At 39.0% G+C, this 13,738-nt stretch overlaps 1 protein-coding gene across 1 annotated transcript; it reads left to right on the forward strand.

The window, feature by feature from the left end:
* LOC107643753 (probable indole-3-acetic acid-amido synthetase GH3.1) lies at positions 583-3,349 on the forward strand. The gene is made up of 3 exons (XM_016347485.2): positions 583-1,125; positions 1,401-1,502; positions 1,713-3,349. Exons 1-3 carry the CDS (start codon positions 806-808, stop codon positions 3,082-3,084), a joined length of 1,794 nt encoding a protein of 597 aa, XP_016202971.1. The 5' UTR covers positions 583-805; the 3' UTR covers positions 3,085-3,349.

Genomic DNA, 13,738 nt, shown 5'->3' on the forward strand with positions numbered 1-13,738 from the left:
TCTGTTGGACCTTTAGACCTCCACTCCATCAAAAAAAAATCTTTTCATTGTAATGACGTCAACAAATAATTATTACATTATTATGGAGTTTAGTTAGTATTCATTGCCATATAAAATGATTAAAATCATATTTATATAGTGTAAATTTTATGCTATATATTAACTTATAAAACATATACGAGGGAAATGATAATGATTATTGATTAATATACGAGAGAATAATAATTCTATTTTTTTTTAATTGATAATATCAAGTACTAATTAAGTTTTTTACTTTTTTAATGTATTAAATACATAAAAAGAATATAAAAAAATTTTTATTATTATATTTTTAAAATGTAGTTAAATCCCTCTAGAATACTATCACACACATCACAAAATCAACCCTATAGAAAAATAATAATTTCACTCTTTTTCGATAAAACTAGTACTCGATAATTTTTATTTTTCATTTTTAATAAACAATCCTTAGAATACTAACACAGAACCACACAGAAACCAGCCCCTTTTCTATGGTCATACTTTGATGACATGGCATCCCCTATTCTCCCAACCCTTCTCTATATAAACCTCTCCATGGTAACTTCCTCTCCCACAAGTCACAACACACCACACGCTCTCATTTCATTCCCAGAGAGAGAGAAAAAAAAAAAAATTAGAAAGATCCCCAACTCAATTGTGCAGAACTAACTGCAGATACTCTCTCTACATTTTCTCTCACTTTCTTTTCTCCAACTAACTTTATTATTTCACTCTTCAAAGCAAACAACACACTTTAATTTTCTTATATAAATTAAGGTCGATCATGGCTGTGGATTCCGCTCTATCATCTCCTTTGGGTCCCCCTGCGTGCGAGAAGGACGCGAAAGCGCTGCAGTTCATCGAAGAGATGACGCGAAACGCCGACGCCGTCCAAGAGAGGGTGTTGGCGGAGATTCTGAGCCGCAACGCCGAGACAGAGTACCTCAAGCGCTTCAAGCTCGGCGGCGCCACCGACCGCAAAACCTTCAAGTCCAAGGTTCCGGTGATCACCTACGAGGATGTTCAACCCGAGATTCAGCGCATCGCCAATGGCGACCGCTCTGCAATCTTGTCTTCACATCCCATCTCTGAATTCCTCACCAGGTTAGTTGCTAAATCACACCATATCTTATTCCTTCTTGCGACTTATTGAGCTTCTTAAGTGATTAAACGTTGCCTCAAGAAAGAATTGAGAAACTTTTAAATGCATTTTCACAAACCTTCTAATCCTATTCATAAGATAGCCAAAAATTAGTGTTCGTACTGCAATTATTTGAGTCGCACAAATGAACAAGCTTAATTATTCCTTTAATTATTTCGATTTGTTTGAATTTATTAAAACATAAAACTAAAGCCAATTTGGAAATCTGAATCTGCAGTTCAGGGACTTCAGCTGGTGAGAGGAAACTGATGCCAACAATTAAGGAAGAGCTGGATCGTCGCCAACTTCTATACAGCCTCCTCATGCCAGTTATGAACCTGTAAGTGCTACCTCGAAATAATTGCCGCAACAATTATTTAGTATTCTCTTCCTTTTTTTCCCCTGGCTGCTCCCTAATCGGTGGCTCTGCATTGTCGTAGAATCTTAGCAAACCGCCAAATTTAACTATCATCAAAGTTAAAAATATTTCATTTAACTCTCTCTTAACCACGTTTGGAAAATTAATCTTTTTTATTCCCTTATTGAACAGGTATGTGCCAGATTTGGACAAGGGGAAGGGGTTGTACTTTTTATTTGTGAAATCCGAAACAAGGACACCAAGTGGGTTACTGGCTCGCCCGGTTCTCACAAGTTATTACAAAAGTGACCATTTCAAGACCCGACCCTATGACCCGTACAACGTTTACACCAGCCCCAACGAAGCCATTCTCTGCCCGGACTCATTCCAGAGCATGTACACCCAAATGCTTTGCGGCCTCATCGAACGCAACCACGTCCTCCGACTTGGTGCTGTCTTTGCCTCTGGCCTCCTCCGTGCAATCCGTTTCCTCCAGCTCAATTGGCCAGAATTGGCCCATGACATCTCTGCCGGATCCTTGAATTCCCGGGTCACCGACCCTGCAATTCGAGATTACATGTGCCAGGTGATGAAACCCGACCCGAAACTGGCCGAATTTGTTGAACAAGAATGCTCCAAAGAAAATTGGGAGGGAATCATCACAAGAATTTGGCCCAACACAAAATATTTGGATGTTATTGTAACAGGTGCAATGGCCCAATACATTCCAACACTAAACTACTACAGTGGTGGGTTGCCACTTGCATGCACCATGTACGCTTCCTCGGAGTGCTACTTCGGGCTAAACCTTAATCCCATGTGCAAACCCTCCGAGGTTTCCTACACAATCATGCCAAACATGGCCTACTTTGAATTCCTTCCTCACGAGTCCAGCAGGGTAGACAGCTCGGTCCCGCCGAAACTGGTTGACCTTGCTGACGTGGAAGTGGGAAAGGAATATGAGCTTGTGATCACCACCTATGCTGGCCTCAACCGCTACCGTGTCGGTGACATCCTCAGAGTCACTGGGTTCCACAACTCTGCGCCGCAGTTCCACTTTGTCCGTCGTAAGAACGTGCTGTTAAGCATCGATTCGGACAAGACGGACGAGTCAGAACTGCAGCGTGCAGTGGAAAATGCCTCCAAACTTTTGGCCGAGTTCAAGACAAGCGTTGTCGAGTACACAAGTTATGCGGACACAAAAACTATACCGGGTCACTACGTGATATATTGGGAGCTTCTGACGAAGGACGACTCTGCCAACTTGCCGAGTCACGAGGTGCTGAATCGGTGCTGCTTGGAGATGGAGGAATCACTTAACTCGGTATATAGACAATGCAGGGTTGCTGACCATTCAATCGGGCCTTTGGAGATAAGAGTTGTGAAGAGTGGGACTTTTGAGGAGCTTATGGATTATGCTATTTCAAGGGGTGCTTCTATTAATCAGTATAAGGTTCCAAGGTGTGTTAATTTTACCCCCATAATGGAGCTATTGGACTCAAGGGTTGTGTCCGTGCATTTTAGCCAACGTTTGCCACATTGGTCTCCTCAAAGGAGAAGGTGATTAAGTGAATTTGTAATTGGGGCCTAGTGAGTTTAAGTCTAATGTCTAATCATGTAGATGTAGATTTTTGTTAATTTAATTTAATTTTTTAATTTAATCTTTTGAAGTTGTAAGTTTAGACCTAGGACCTGGTGAGAGTTCAATGGGAGATGTTGTACTGGAACGTCTCTTGGCCAGGTAATTGTGTATTTTGGTTGAATTAACTTGTTAAGAGGATGTGACTTTCGTTCTTTTTTACTACTGTACCAAACAGACTTGTCTGAAATTCAAATGGCCAAAAGATGCGGCTTGGGTTGGATCTTTTTTCAAAATACTAAATTTCATTGACTCCTTTAAAAACTTTAAAAAGTTTTCAAATTATTCATTCTAACGTAATCTAATTCCAAATCTCAATCACAACTTTTGCCCCATTTCACTCCTAATCTCTAAGTTTTCACCACCATTCCACTTCTCGAGTAGCCATTACCATTTCTAAGAATTATACCTTTAAGTTATTAAGTGCATGCATACAATTCTCATTCCTAATACAAGATTCTTGAAATTTTTTTCAGTAATGTCTAAAAAGTTAACCATAGAGTATTGTGATATTCAAATAAGTTATGTTGGAAATGTTTTTTTAGATAAGAGCAGGTCTCGGATCACTTAATCAGTAGGAGATGGACAAAGCTTCAAAACCAAATCCAAACAAAATATAAACTAAAGACTCTAACACAAAAAGGCTCCAACATCAACATTTTTAAACATCAACACCAAAAAGATATAACTCCTCCACTGAAAAGACAAACTAGAGCCCCATACCAAGTCTGTGCCAAACAAACAAAATCAGACAAAATGAACGATCCCTAATCACCATATAACCAACTTATGTTGGAATGTAATTTTACATGTAGAAAGACAAAATGTAATTGTTGATACCACAAATAATATATCTTGTGTATATCTGCACTTATTTTTGTTTAATGACGGGGGATTTTCGTCGGTAGAGAATTTCTCAAAATAACTTCATTGCAAGTATAGTTCTAAACCGACAAGCAATCCTCGGTCAACATTTAAATTGTTTGTCACAGGTACAAATCCAACAAAATAACCGAAATATTCAAACCTTGGGTCATCTCTCAAAGGAATTCCAAGGAAGTGTACTTCTTATTCGTTATGGTTTTGTATATTTTTGGGTTTTGGGTTTGATAACAAGAAAATATAAATTGCGAGAAAAATAAACTAACAACTAAGAAAGGTCCTAGCAAAGATTGAAAAGTGGAATTCCTATCCTCATTATCATCATCAATTGTGATGGTAGGTGTAAATCGCTTTCACTTAGTTATCCTCTAACAAATGAAGGAAAGTCAAGCGAGCAAAATCGACTTAAGTTTACAAGTCCTAATCAAAGACTAGATTTAGTGAGGCTCAAGCCAACTAACAACTTTCAATTACCAATCAACAAAAGAATTTTGACAATTCAAGAGTCTCCGAATTACTCAATCCAAGTCAAGAACACAAAAGTCTATTTTAAAATTCAACCAAGCATTTTATCAAACACTTGGAAGGCACAAAATAAAAGTATAGAAAAGTAGAAAGAAATAGTAAAATCTAAGATTAACAAATGCAAGGAATCAATAACTAACAATTAAAGAAAGAAGCAATAAACATGAAATACCTCAAATTGCATTAAAAGGAAATTGAATCTAACAAGAAGAGTTCATAAACTAAATTGGAAAAATAAAGAAATCAACAAGAGAAGATAAACTAAGATACTAGAACAATAAAAGGTAGAAGAAAATTAAATTAAAGCAAGATAAAATTATGAAGTTAAGAAGAAATAAGACTGAAAATCCTAAAACCTAGAGAAAGAAAAGAGCCTCTCTCTCTAGAAATCTACATCTAAAACCTAAAGTGTGAATGAATGAAAAGTGAATGAATGTCCAACTCCACTCCCCAGCCTCTTGTCTTCATTTTTGGGCCTGAAACTGGATCAAAAGCAGCCCAGAAATTGCCCCAGCGAATTCTGTTAATTGCAGCATGTGACGCTCGTCACGTGTATGCGTCAGCCATACGTACGTGTCGGTTGCAAGATGGTATGATCACGCGTGCGCTTCAGCCACACGCGCGCGTCAGTTCCAGCTTCTCAAACCTTCAATTTCTTATGTTCCTTCCACTTTTGCATGCTTCCTTTCCATCCTCTGAGCCATTCCTGCCCTATAAATCCTGAAATCACTTAACACACATATCATGGCATCGAATGGTAATAAAAGAGGATTAAGAATTAGCGATTTTAAGGCCTAGAAAGCATGTTTTCAATCATAGCACAAAATTAGGGAGGAAACTTAAAAACATGCAATTTACATGAATAAGTGGGAGAATAGTTGATAAAATCCACTCAATTCAATACAAAATAATCATAAAATAGTGGTTTATCATTTAACTATGTACTATTCGGATCTAAGATAGAGATTTTGTGCTCAAAGGTTGATGAGGATCCAAGTTCTTATCTCGTTGGTACCAGGTCGAGAGGACAACTTGTGAAGACCCTCTTAAACTTAAGTCAATGAGTGTGGACCTACTTTCATCAATTTTCATTTTCTTTTATAATATTTTTAAACGTTATCACATAGTTGTTTTCGGAATTCAATTCTTTGTTTCGGTAATGTCTTAAGTTATTATCTTTTATGATTTTTAATCTTTTTTCGTTAAGCTTTATTGAACTCATAACATCTGATGCCAGGGCATCTTAGCCTAGTTTTACTAGTCTTTTTTCTTTGTTTTTAATAGGTTTTATACATTTTCTTGAGTTACAAGTAAGCCATTTCGGTAGAAATTCATGTGTACTTGGATTCAATCAACCATGAGTAAATTGATGCATTTTCATGAGGTTTTGTGCTATAATTGCTTATATGTCAAGGATAAGAAGAAGTCTCATGATTTTAGCATGACTTTGATGCATTTGTTAATTGATGATAGGTGATCAAAAGGCTTGGAGGAAGGTTGAAGAAAGGGGATGGCATTAATGGAAATGAAGGCATCATTGAGAAGATCACGTTTGAGTTCACATTTGCCTCAAATGTGAACTCAAACATGGATAACAGCAAAGCCACCCTGGAGGAAGCTCACGTTTGCGCCAACGTTTGCCTCAAACATGAGGTCAAACGTTGGCTTAAGAAGAACCCTGGGAGGAGCTAACGTTTGCGCCAACGTTTGCCTCAAACGTGAGGTCAAACGTTGGCTTAAGAAGAACCCTGGGAGGAGCTAACATTTGCGCCAACGTTTGCCTCAAACGTGAGGTCAAACGTTGGCTTAAGGAGTACCCTGGAGAGAAGCCACGTTTGCGCCAATGTTTGCCTCAAACGTGAGGTCAAACGTTGGCTGAAAATTACCTTGGAGAGGATCACGTCCCCCTGAGATGTTTAATGAATGGGACATCCTTCAAAACTTCTATGAAGGTTTGACTATGAAGGCTCAAGAAGCACTAGATCATTCAGCAGGAGGTTCTTTACAATTGATGAAGACAGTAGAGGAGGCCCAAAACCTCATTGATATGGTGGCAAACAATCAATACTTCTTTGGCCATCAGAGACAACGCCAACCATCACAAAGGAAAGGAGTGCTAGAGTTGGAAGGAGTAGATACAATCCTAGCTCAACACAAGATAATGCAGCAGCAAATCCAACAACAATTTGAGCAAATGGCTAAAAGGATTGATAGCCTCCAAAGTGCTGCAGTAAACACACAACGCCAATCTCAAACTTCACATGGGTGGAACCAATCTGAAGAAAGTTTTGGGACATTCAATTATGAGCAACAAAGCCCTGAGCAGGTGCAATACATGAATAACACTTCAAGTTCGTTCCAACACAACTTTCATGGTGATGCACACAAGACACCCTGGAGGACTCATTCTAATTCGAGGTGGGGTGAGCATTGATGGGATTTTTTGGAAAACGAATTCCAAACACACAAATCTAACCGGCAAGTGAACCGGGTCGCATCAAGTAATAAAACTCACGGGAGTGAGGTCGATCCCACAGGGATTGAAGGATTGAGCAATTTTAGTTTAGTGGTTGATTTAGTCAAGCGAATCAAGATTTGGTTGAGTGATTTGTAATTAACTGAAATTTAAATTGCATGAAAATTAAAGGGAGAGGGATAATTGCAGTAAAGTAAAGAGAACAGAAAATGAAAGTGCTGAATCTTAAAGAACAAGAAATTAAATGGCAGAAACTTAGAACGCAAGAAATGTAAATTGCAGAATCTTAAAGTGCAAGAAATGTAAATGGCTTGAATTATAACAGGAATTGGGAATTGGATTTGTAGAAATCAAACAAGGAAAAGTAAATTGCGATAAACAGAAAAGTAGAGAAGGAATTAAAATGAAACGGATCTCAACTGGAAATGTAAATGAACTTGGAGACGTATTCAACAGAGAAATTAAAATGAAAACTCCAGATCTCAGGACCCAAGAGACTAGATAACCAAGTCTAGATCTCAATGCCTTCCTAGATCCAAATTCAGAATTCAATTGCAAGAAGAGTAAAGATCAAGCAGTAGAAGAAAGGAATGCAAATATAGATTTCTCAAAAAGTGCAGTAAATGAAACAGAGAGATCTCAGGGTGAGATTGAAACAGAATTCCTTCAATTCTCTAACACCCAAGATTCAAGACGAGTGTAAATGAAACTAAAAATAAGAAAACTAAGAGGAAGAGAATTCAATTCTCCTTCCCCAAGACTCAGAATCTCCAAATAACTCCTACCCAAAAGCTCTCCCAAAATCACTCAGCAAAAACTAAAACGGAAAAGCTCCCCAAAAACTTAAATTCTAAGCTATTTATACACTCTCTTCAAATGATCTTCAAGCCTTGAATTGGGCCTTTGCTCTTGATGGAATTGGGTTGACAAAAGCCTCTGTTGATTGCTCTTGGAGTTGGAGAGAAACCCACTTGTGAACCGGGCCATGAACCATTAAAGCTTGAGTAAAAGTTTGAGGCAAACTTTTACTCAAGCTTTTCATATCAGCTAGCCTTCCTTGCTGTCATCCACGTTTGAGCCAAAGTTTGAGGTCAAACTTTGAGCCAAACATGGATCCTCCCTAGCATGCCTCTTGGCCAACGTTTGCCTAAAAGCTTGAGGTCAAACGTTGGCGCAAGCTTTTGCTCTCCTGGGTGTGTTTGTTGTGGCGCCAACGTTTGCCTAAAAGCTTGAGGTCAAACGTTGGCGCAAGCTTTTGCTCTCCTGGGTGTGTTTGTTGTGGCGCTAACGTTTGCCTAAAAGCTTGAGGTCAAACGTTGGCGCAAGCTTTTGCTCCCTCCAGGGTGTGTTTGTTGTGGCGCCAATGTTTTCCTAAAAGCTTGAGGTCAAACGTTGGCGCAAGCTTTTGCTCCTTCCAGGGTGTAGTCAAGCTCCTCCAAAAGTTTGAGCTAAAGTTTGAGGCAAGCTTTGGCTCAAGCTTTTTGTTCTCTCTTGCTCTTTGCCATTCCTTCTTTCTTCAACCTTCTTCAAAGCTCTTTTCACCTATCATCAATTAATCAAAGACCTCAAAGCTATGCTCAAAATCATGAGATTGTTATTCTTTCATAATATATGATAGTTATAGCACAAAATCTCATGAAATTGCATTAATTTATCCATGGTTGATTGAATCAAAGGAAACATGAAATTCTACCCAATTGGCTTACTTATGGCTCAAGAAAGTGCATAAAATCCATTGAAAACAAAAGAAAAAGACTAGTGAAACTAGGCTAAGATGACTTGTCATCACAACACCAAACTTAAAGCTTGCTTGTCCCCAAGCAAGAAAAGGATTATTGAGAAGAAAGAATGAAATGGAAGAAGATGTTCATGCTAGCAGAGTATTATTGGTAGCTCATGGGATTCTATGTAGATATGTAAATATTCACTTCTTATTGACATTTAGGCCTAGAAAGTCTCCTTCAAGCATCAAGAAACACACTGCTATGACCTTTCATTATTCCTTTGTCCTTGACTATTATATTTTTTTTCTATAAGCTTTAGTTCAGTGTCATGTGTAACAAGCTCTTTTCTTTCTTTATGCTTGACACATTATTCACTATAGACACTTGGCTCACATTCCTTCTTAGAACATTGATGCCCAGCACCTCTTTGGGTTACTAAATGCCTTGTAGTTAGGTTGCTCTTGATAGTGGACTTTCAGTTGATGATCCCGGGTTAGTTAACCCAAGGCACCAAGTGTTGATGCACTCCAAAGAACTTAATAATCCAAGCAGATCCTAGTACAAAGACACCACATGCATATATTCTAAGATTCAAGCTATTGGTGTCTGGATTTGTTTCTTTTTATTTTTCTTTTCTTCTGTTGCCATTTTTGGCTTTTTCTTTTCTCTTTTTGTTTTTCTTTTTAACCTAGGACTTTTATTTTATTGAGATTCGTAGACAGTGAGCTACCTTCTACTTAAAAGGAGACAGTCTAGTTCTTTTATTCACTAAAAGTGAGCTATCATACAATCACACATACATACCACCACTTACTTTTATTGTACTTCCAGCTAACAAAGAACTATCTCATTTCACATTCCAAACATTTCTTTTATTAAATTAAAGATGCAGGGGACAAAGCATGCTTTTAGTTAAATGAAGGTGAACACACAAGCACACACTTAGACTAGCTTACTTATTTTAAAGAGTGATTTTTGCCTATACTAGATGAACACGTTAGCAAGTCATAAATCGAAGCATTTCTCAACCGCAAGAGTTAAGTATAGATACAACCTATTGGTTTGTAGTTCTTTTTGTTCTTCCTTCTGTTGTTCCCCTTTTGAGTTGTGGTGTATGATGTCTTCAATTGGTGGTTAGTTCCCTGCACAATTCTCAAAAGTTGCTTGCTTCTCAAGCCCTTAAGTGACTGGTTAGTATGTATGAATTGAGTGTGGCTTTTGGATTTAATTTGGTGTGGGAACACCAAACTTAATTCCTTGTCACTTCCTCTGATTCAACAGGTTAATTATATGTAAAATCTTGTGTCCTTGCTAAAGGTTATGGAGTTAAAATTAGAAAGCAGTTAAGTAGTTGAATAATCTGTTTGATTGCTTAGAGCTAGTATTGTGCAGGAGGTGAGAATGTGCTTTTAAATGAGGTTTTGGTGGAACACCAAACTTAGAATCCTTCATTCTCCCTTAAATTGTTTTGGTGTGCAACACCAAACTTAGCTCCTTGCAATACATACCAATTATTCAACATTTTTATTGAAAAGGGCTATGAAAAGAAAACTACCTCAGGTTGGGTTGCCTCCCAACAAGCGCTCTTTTAATGTCACTAGCTTGACACTCTTCATTCTTTTTAAGAGTGTTGTAGGCTCTGAGCCTCTTTTTCCTTGTCCCACTGTCCTCCTAAGTACAGCTTTGCTCTGTGACCATTTGCTGTGAATTGACTCTTTGTTACTTCGTCCAGCAATTCAATACTACCATAAGGAAAAACCTTGGTTACCAAATATGGACCAGTCCACTTAGATTTAAGTTTGCCAGGGAACATCTTGAGTCTTGAGTTGTACAAGAGTACTTGCTGCCCAGGTTTAAATTCTTTCTTCAAGATCCTTCTGTCATGCCACCTCTTGGCTTTTTCTTTGTATATCTTGGCACTTTCATAGGCTTCTAGCCTAAATTCATCCAGCTCATTTAGCTGCAATAACCTTTTCTCTCCTGCTGCTTCAGAGTCAAGGTTTAGGAGTTTAGTAGCCCAAAACGCCTTGTGTTCAAGCTCTACAGGGAGGTGACAGGATTTGCCATATAATAGCTGAAAGGGAGACTTCCCAATGGGAGTTTCGAAAGCCGTCCTGTATGCCCAGAGTGCATCCTCCAGCTTCCGAGCCCAATCTTTTCTTGTATTTCCTACTGTCTTCTCCAAGATCTTCTTCAATTCCCTATTTGCTAATTCAGCCTGACCATTGGTCTGGGGGTGATATGGCGTGGCTACTTTATGAATGACTCCATATTTGTGGAGGAGTTTCTCCATCTGCTTGTTGCAAAAATGGCTACCACCATCACTCACAAGACCCTTGGGAACTCCATATCTAGTGAAGATATGCTTCCTAAGGAATTGAAGGACAATTTGTGCATCACAAGTGGTTGTGGCTATGGCTTCCACCCACTTTGAGACGTACTCTATTGCTACCAAGATATATCTAAAGGAATAGGAAGGGGGAAAGGGTCCCATGAAATCAATTCCCATAGATCAAATAATTCCAATTCCAAAATGAAGTTTTGAGGCATTTCGTTCCTTCTTGTCAGTCCTCCTGCTCTCTGGCATTCGTTACATTGGTGAACATACTCTCTGGCATCCTTGAAGATAGTTGGCCAATAGAAGCCACTCTGCAGTATCTTTGCAGCTGTTCTTTCTGGACCAAAGTATCCACCATAAGCTGAGCCATGGCAATGCCACAAGATATCCCTTATTTCACTCTCAGGGACACACCTTCTAATTAATCCATCAGAACATCTCTTGAACAGGAAGGGTTCATCCCACAAGAATTTCCTTGCTTCATTGATTAACTTCTTCACTTGTTGCTTAGAGAACTCTTGAGGTATCTTCCTTCCCACTTTGTAATTCGCTATGTCAGCAAACCAAGGTGCTTGCTGAATCTGCAAGAGGTGCTCATTTGGGAAGCTTTCATTCACGGGCTGGGAGGCTTTTTGAATTGTTTCTTGTGGTAGCCTCGACAAATGATCAGCAACTCGGTTTTCAGTACCCTTCCTGTCCCTTACCTCAATGTCAAACTCTTGTAGGAGCAATATCCACCTGATAAGTCTTGGTTTAGCATCCTATTTTGACATCAAATACTTAAGGGCAGCATGGTCAGTATAAACCACAATTTTGGATCCTATCAAGTATGATCTAAACTTATCAAATGCATAAACTACAGCTAGCAATTCCTTCTCTATTGTGGTGTAATTTTTTTGAGCTTCATTCAACACTTTACTTGCATAATATATGACATGATGCAAGTTTCCCTTCTTTTGTCCAAGCATAGCGCCAATTGCAATGTCACTTGCATCACACATAAGTTCAAAAGGCAGCTCCCAATCCGGGGGTGTAATGATTGGTGCTGTTGTGAGTCTGTTTTTTAAAGTTTCAAAGGCATGCTGGCAGTTTTCATCAAAAACAAAGGGGTTATCGATCATTAATAGATTACTCAAAGGTTTGGCTATTTTTGAAAAATCCTTGATAAACCTTCTATAAAATCCTGCATGCCCCAAGAAACTTCTAACAGATTTCACATTAGTTGGTGGAGGGAGTTTTTCTATGATCTCAACCTTTGCCTTGTCAACCTCTATCCCTTTTCTTGAAACTTTATGACCAAGAACAATCCCCTCGGGTACCATGAAATGGCACTTCTCCCAGTTCAAAACCAAATTAGTTTCTTGGCACCGTTTCAAGACGAGAGTTAGATGGTTCAGGCAAGTGTTGAAATTATCACCAAAAACAGAAAAGTCGTCCATGAAGACCTCTAGAAACTTTTCGACCATATCAGAGAAAATGCAAAGCATACACCTCTGAAATGTGGCTGGGGCGTTGCATAGCCCAAATGACATTCTCCTGTATGCAAAAACTCCAAATGGACATGTGAAGGCAGTCTTCTCTTGGTCCTTGGGGTCCACCACGATTTGATTGTACCCAGAATATCCGTCCAAAAAGTAATAATAGGCATGGCCGGCCAATCTTTCCAGCATCTGATCAATAAATGGGAGAGGGAAATGATCTTTCCTTGTGGCATCATTCAATCTTCTATAGTCTATGAACATTCTCCACCCAGTCACTGTTCTAGTAGGGATTAACTCATTCTTCTCATTAGTGATGACCGTCATTCCTCTTTTCTTTAGTACAACTTGAACCGGGCTCACCCATGAGCTGTCAGATATTGGGAAGATTATCCCTGCATTCCACAACTTCATTACTTCCTTCTGGACAACTTCCTTCATTGTGGGATTTAGCCTTCTTTGAGGTTGAACCACTGGTTTGGAATTGTCCTCCAAGAGGATCTTATGCATACACACTGCAGGGCTGATGCCTTTCAGGTCGTCAATGGTCCATCCCAAAGCATCTTTGTGAGCTTTGAGTACATCAAGAAGTTCTCCTTCTTCTTTTTTTGTCAGGGATGAATTAATGATCACTGGGAAGCTCTCTGATGTGCCAAGGAATGCATATTTGAGATGAGTGGGTAATGGCTTCAGTTCTTGTTTTCGTACTTCTTCTTTCTTCCCTTGTTTTTCCTCTTGTTCAATGGAAATATCGGCTACTTGTTCCTCTGTTGTCTCTTGACTTCCTTCTTGCTCTTGAGGATTGTCTTCCAACATTTCTTCCACTAAACTCTCTATCATATCCACTCTCATGTAATCCTCTTACTCAGGAATGTGTTGCATTGACTTGAAAACGTTTATGACCATTTGTTCATTGTGGACCCTGAAGATCATCTCTCCTTTTTCTACATCAATGATGGCTCTTGCTGTGGCTAGAAATGGCCTTCCCAAAATGATTGAATTGTTTCCTTCCTCTTCAGTATCCAAAATCACAAAATCTGCTGGGAAAATAAACTCCCCAACCTTCACCAACAGATTCTCCACGATTCCATTGGGTGTTTTGATTGATCTATCTGCCATGACCAATGACATCCTGGTGGGTTTAAGTTCTTCTATG

Source organism: Arachis ipaensis, chromosome B05, assembly GCF_000816755.2.
Source record: "Arachis ipaensis cultivar K30076 chromosome B05, Araip1.1, whole genome shotgun sequence".
Lineage (NCBI taxonomy): Eukaryota > Viridiplantae > Streptophyta > Magnoliopsida > Fabales > Fabaceae > Arachis > Arachis ipaensis.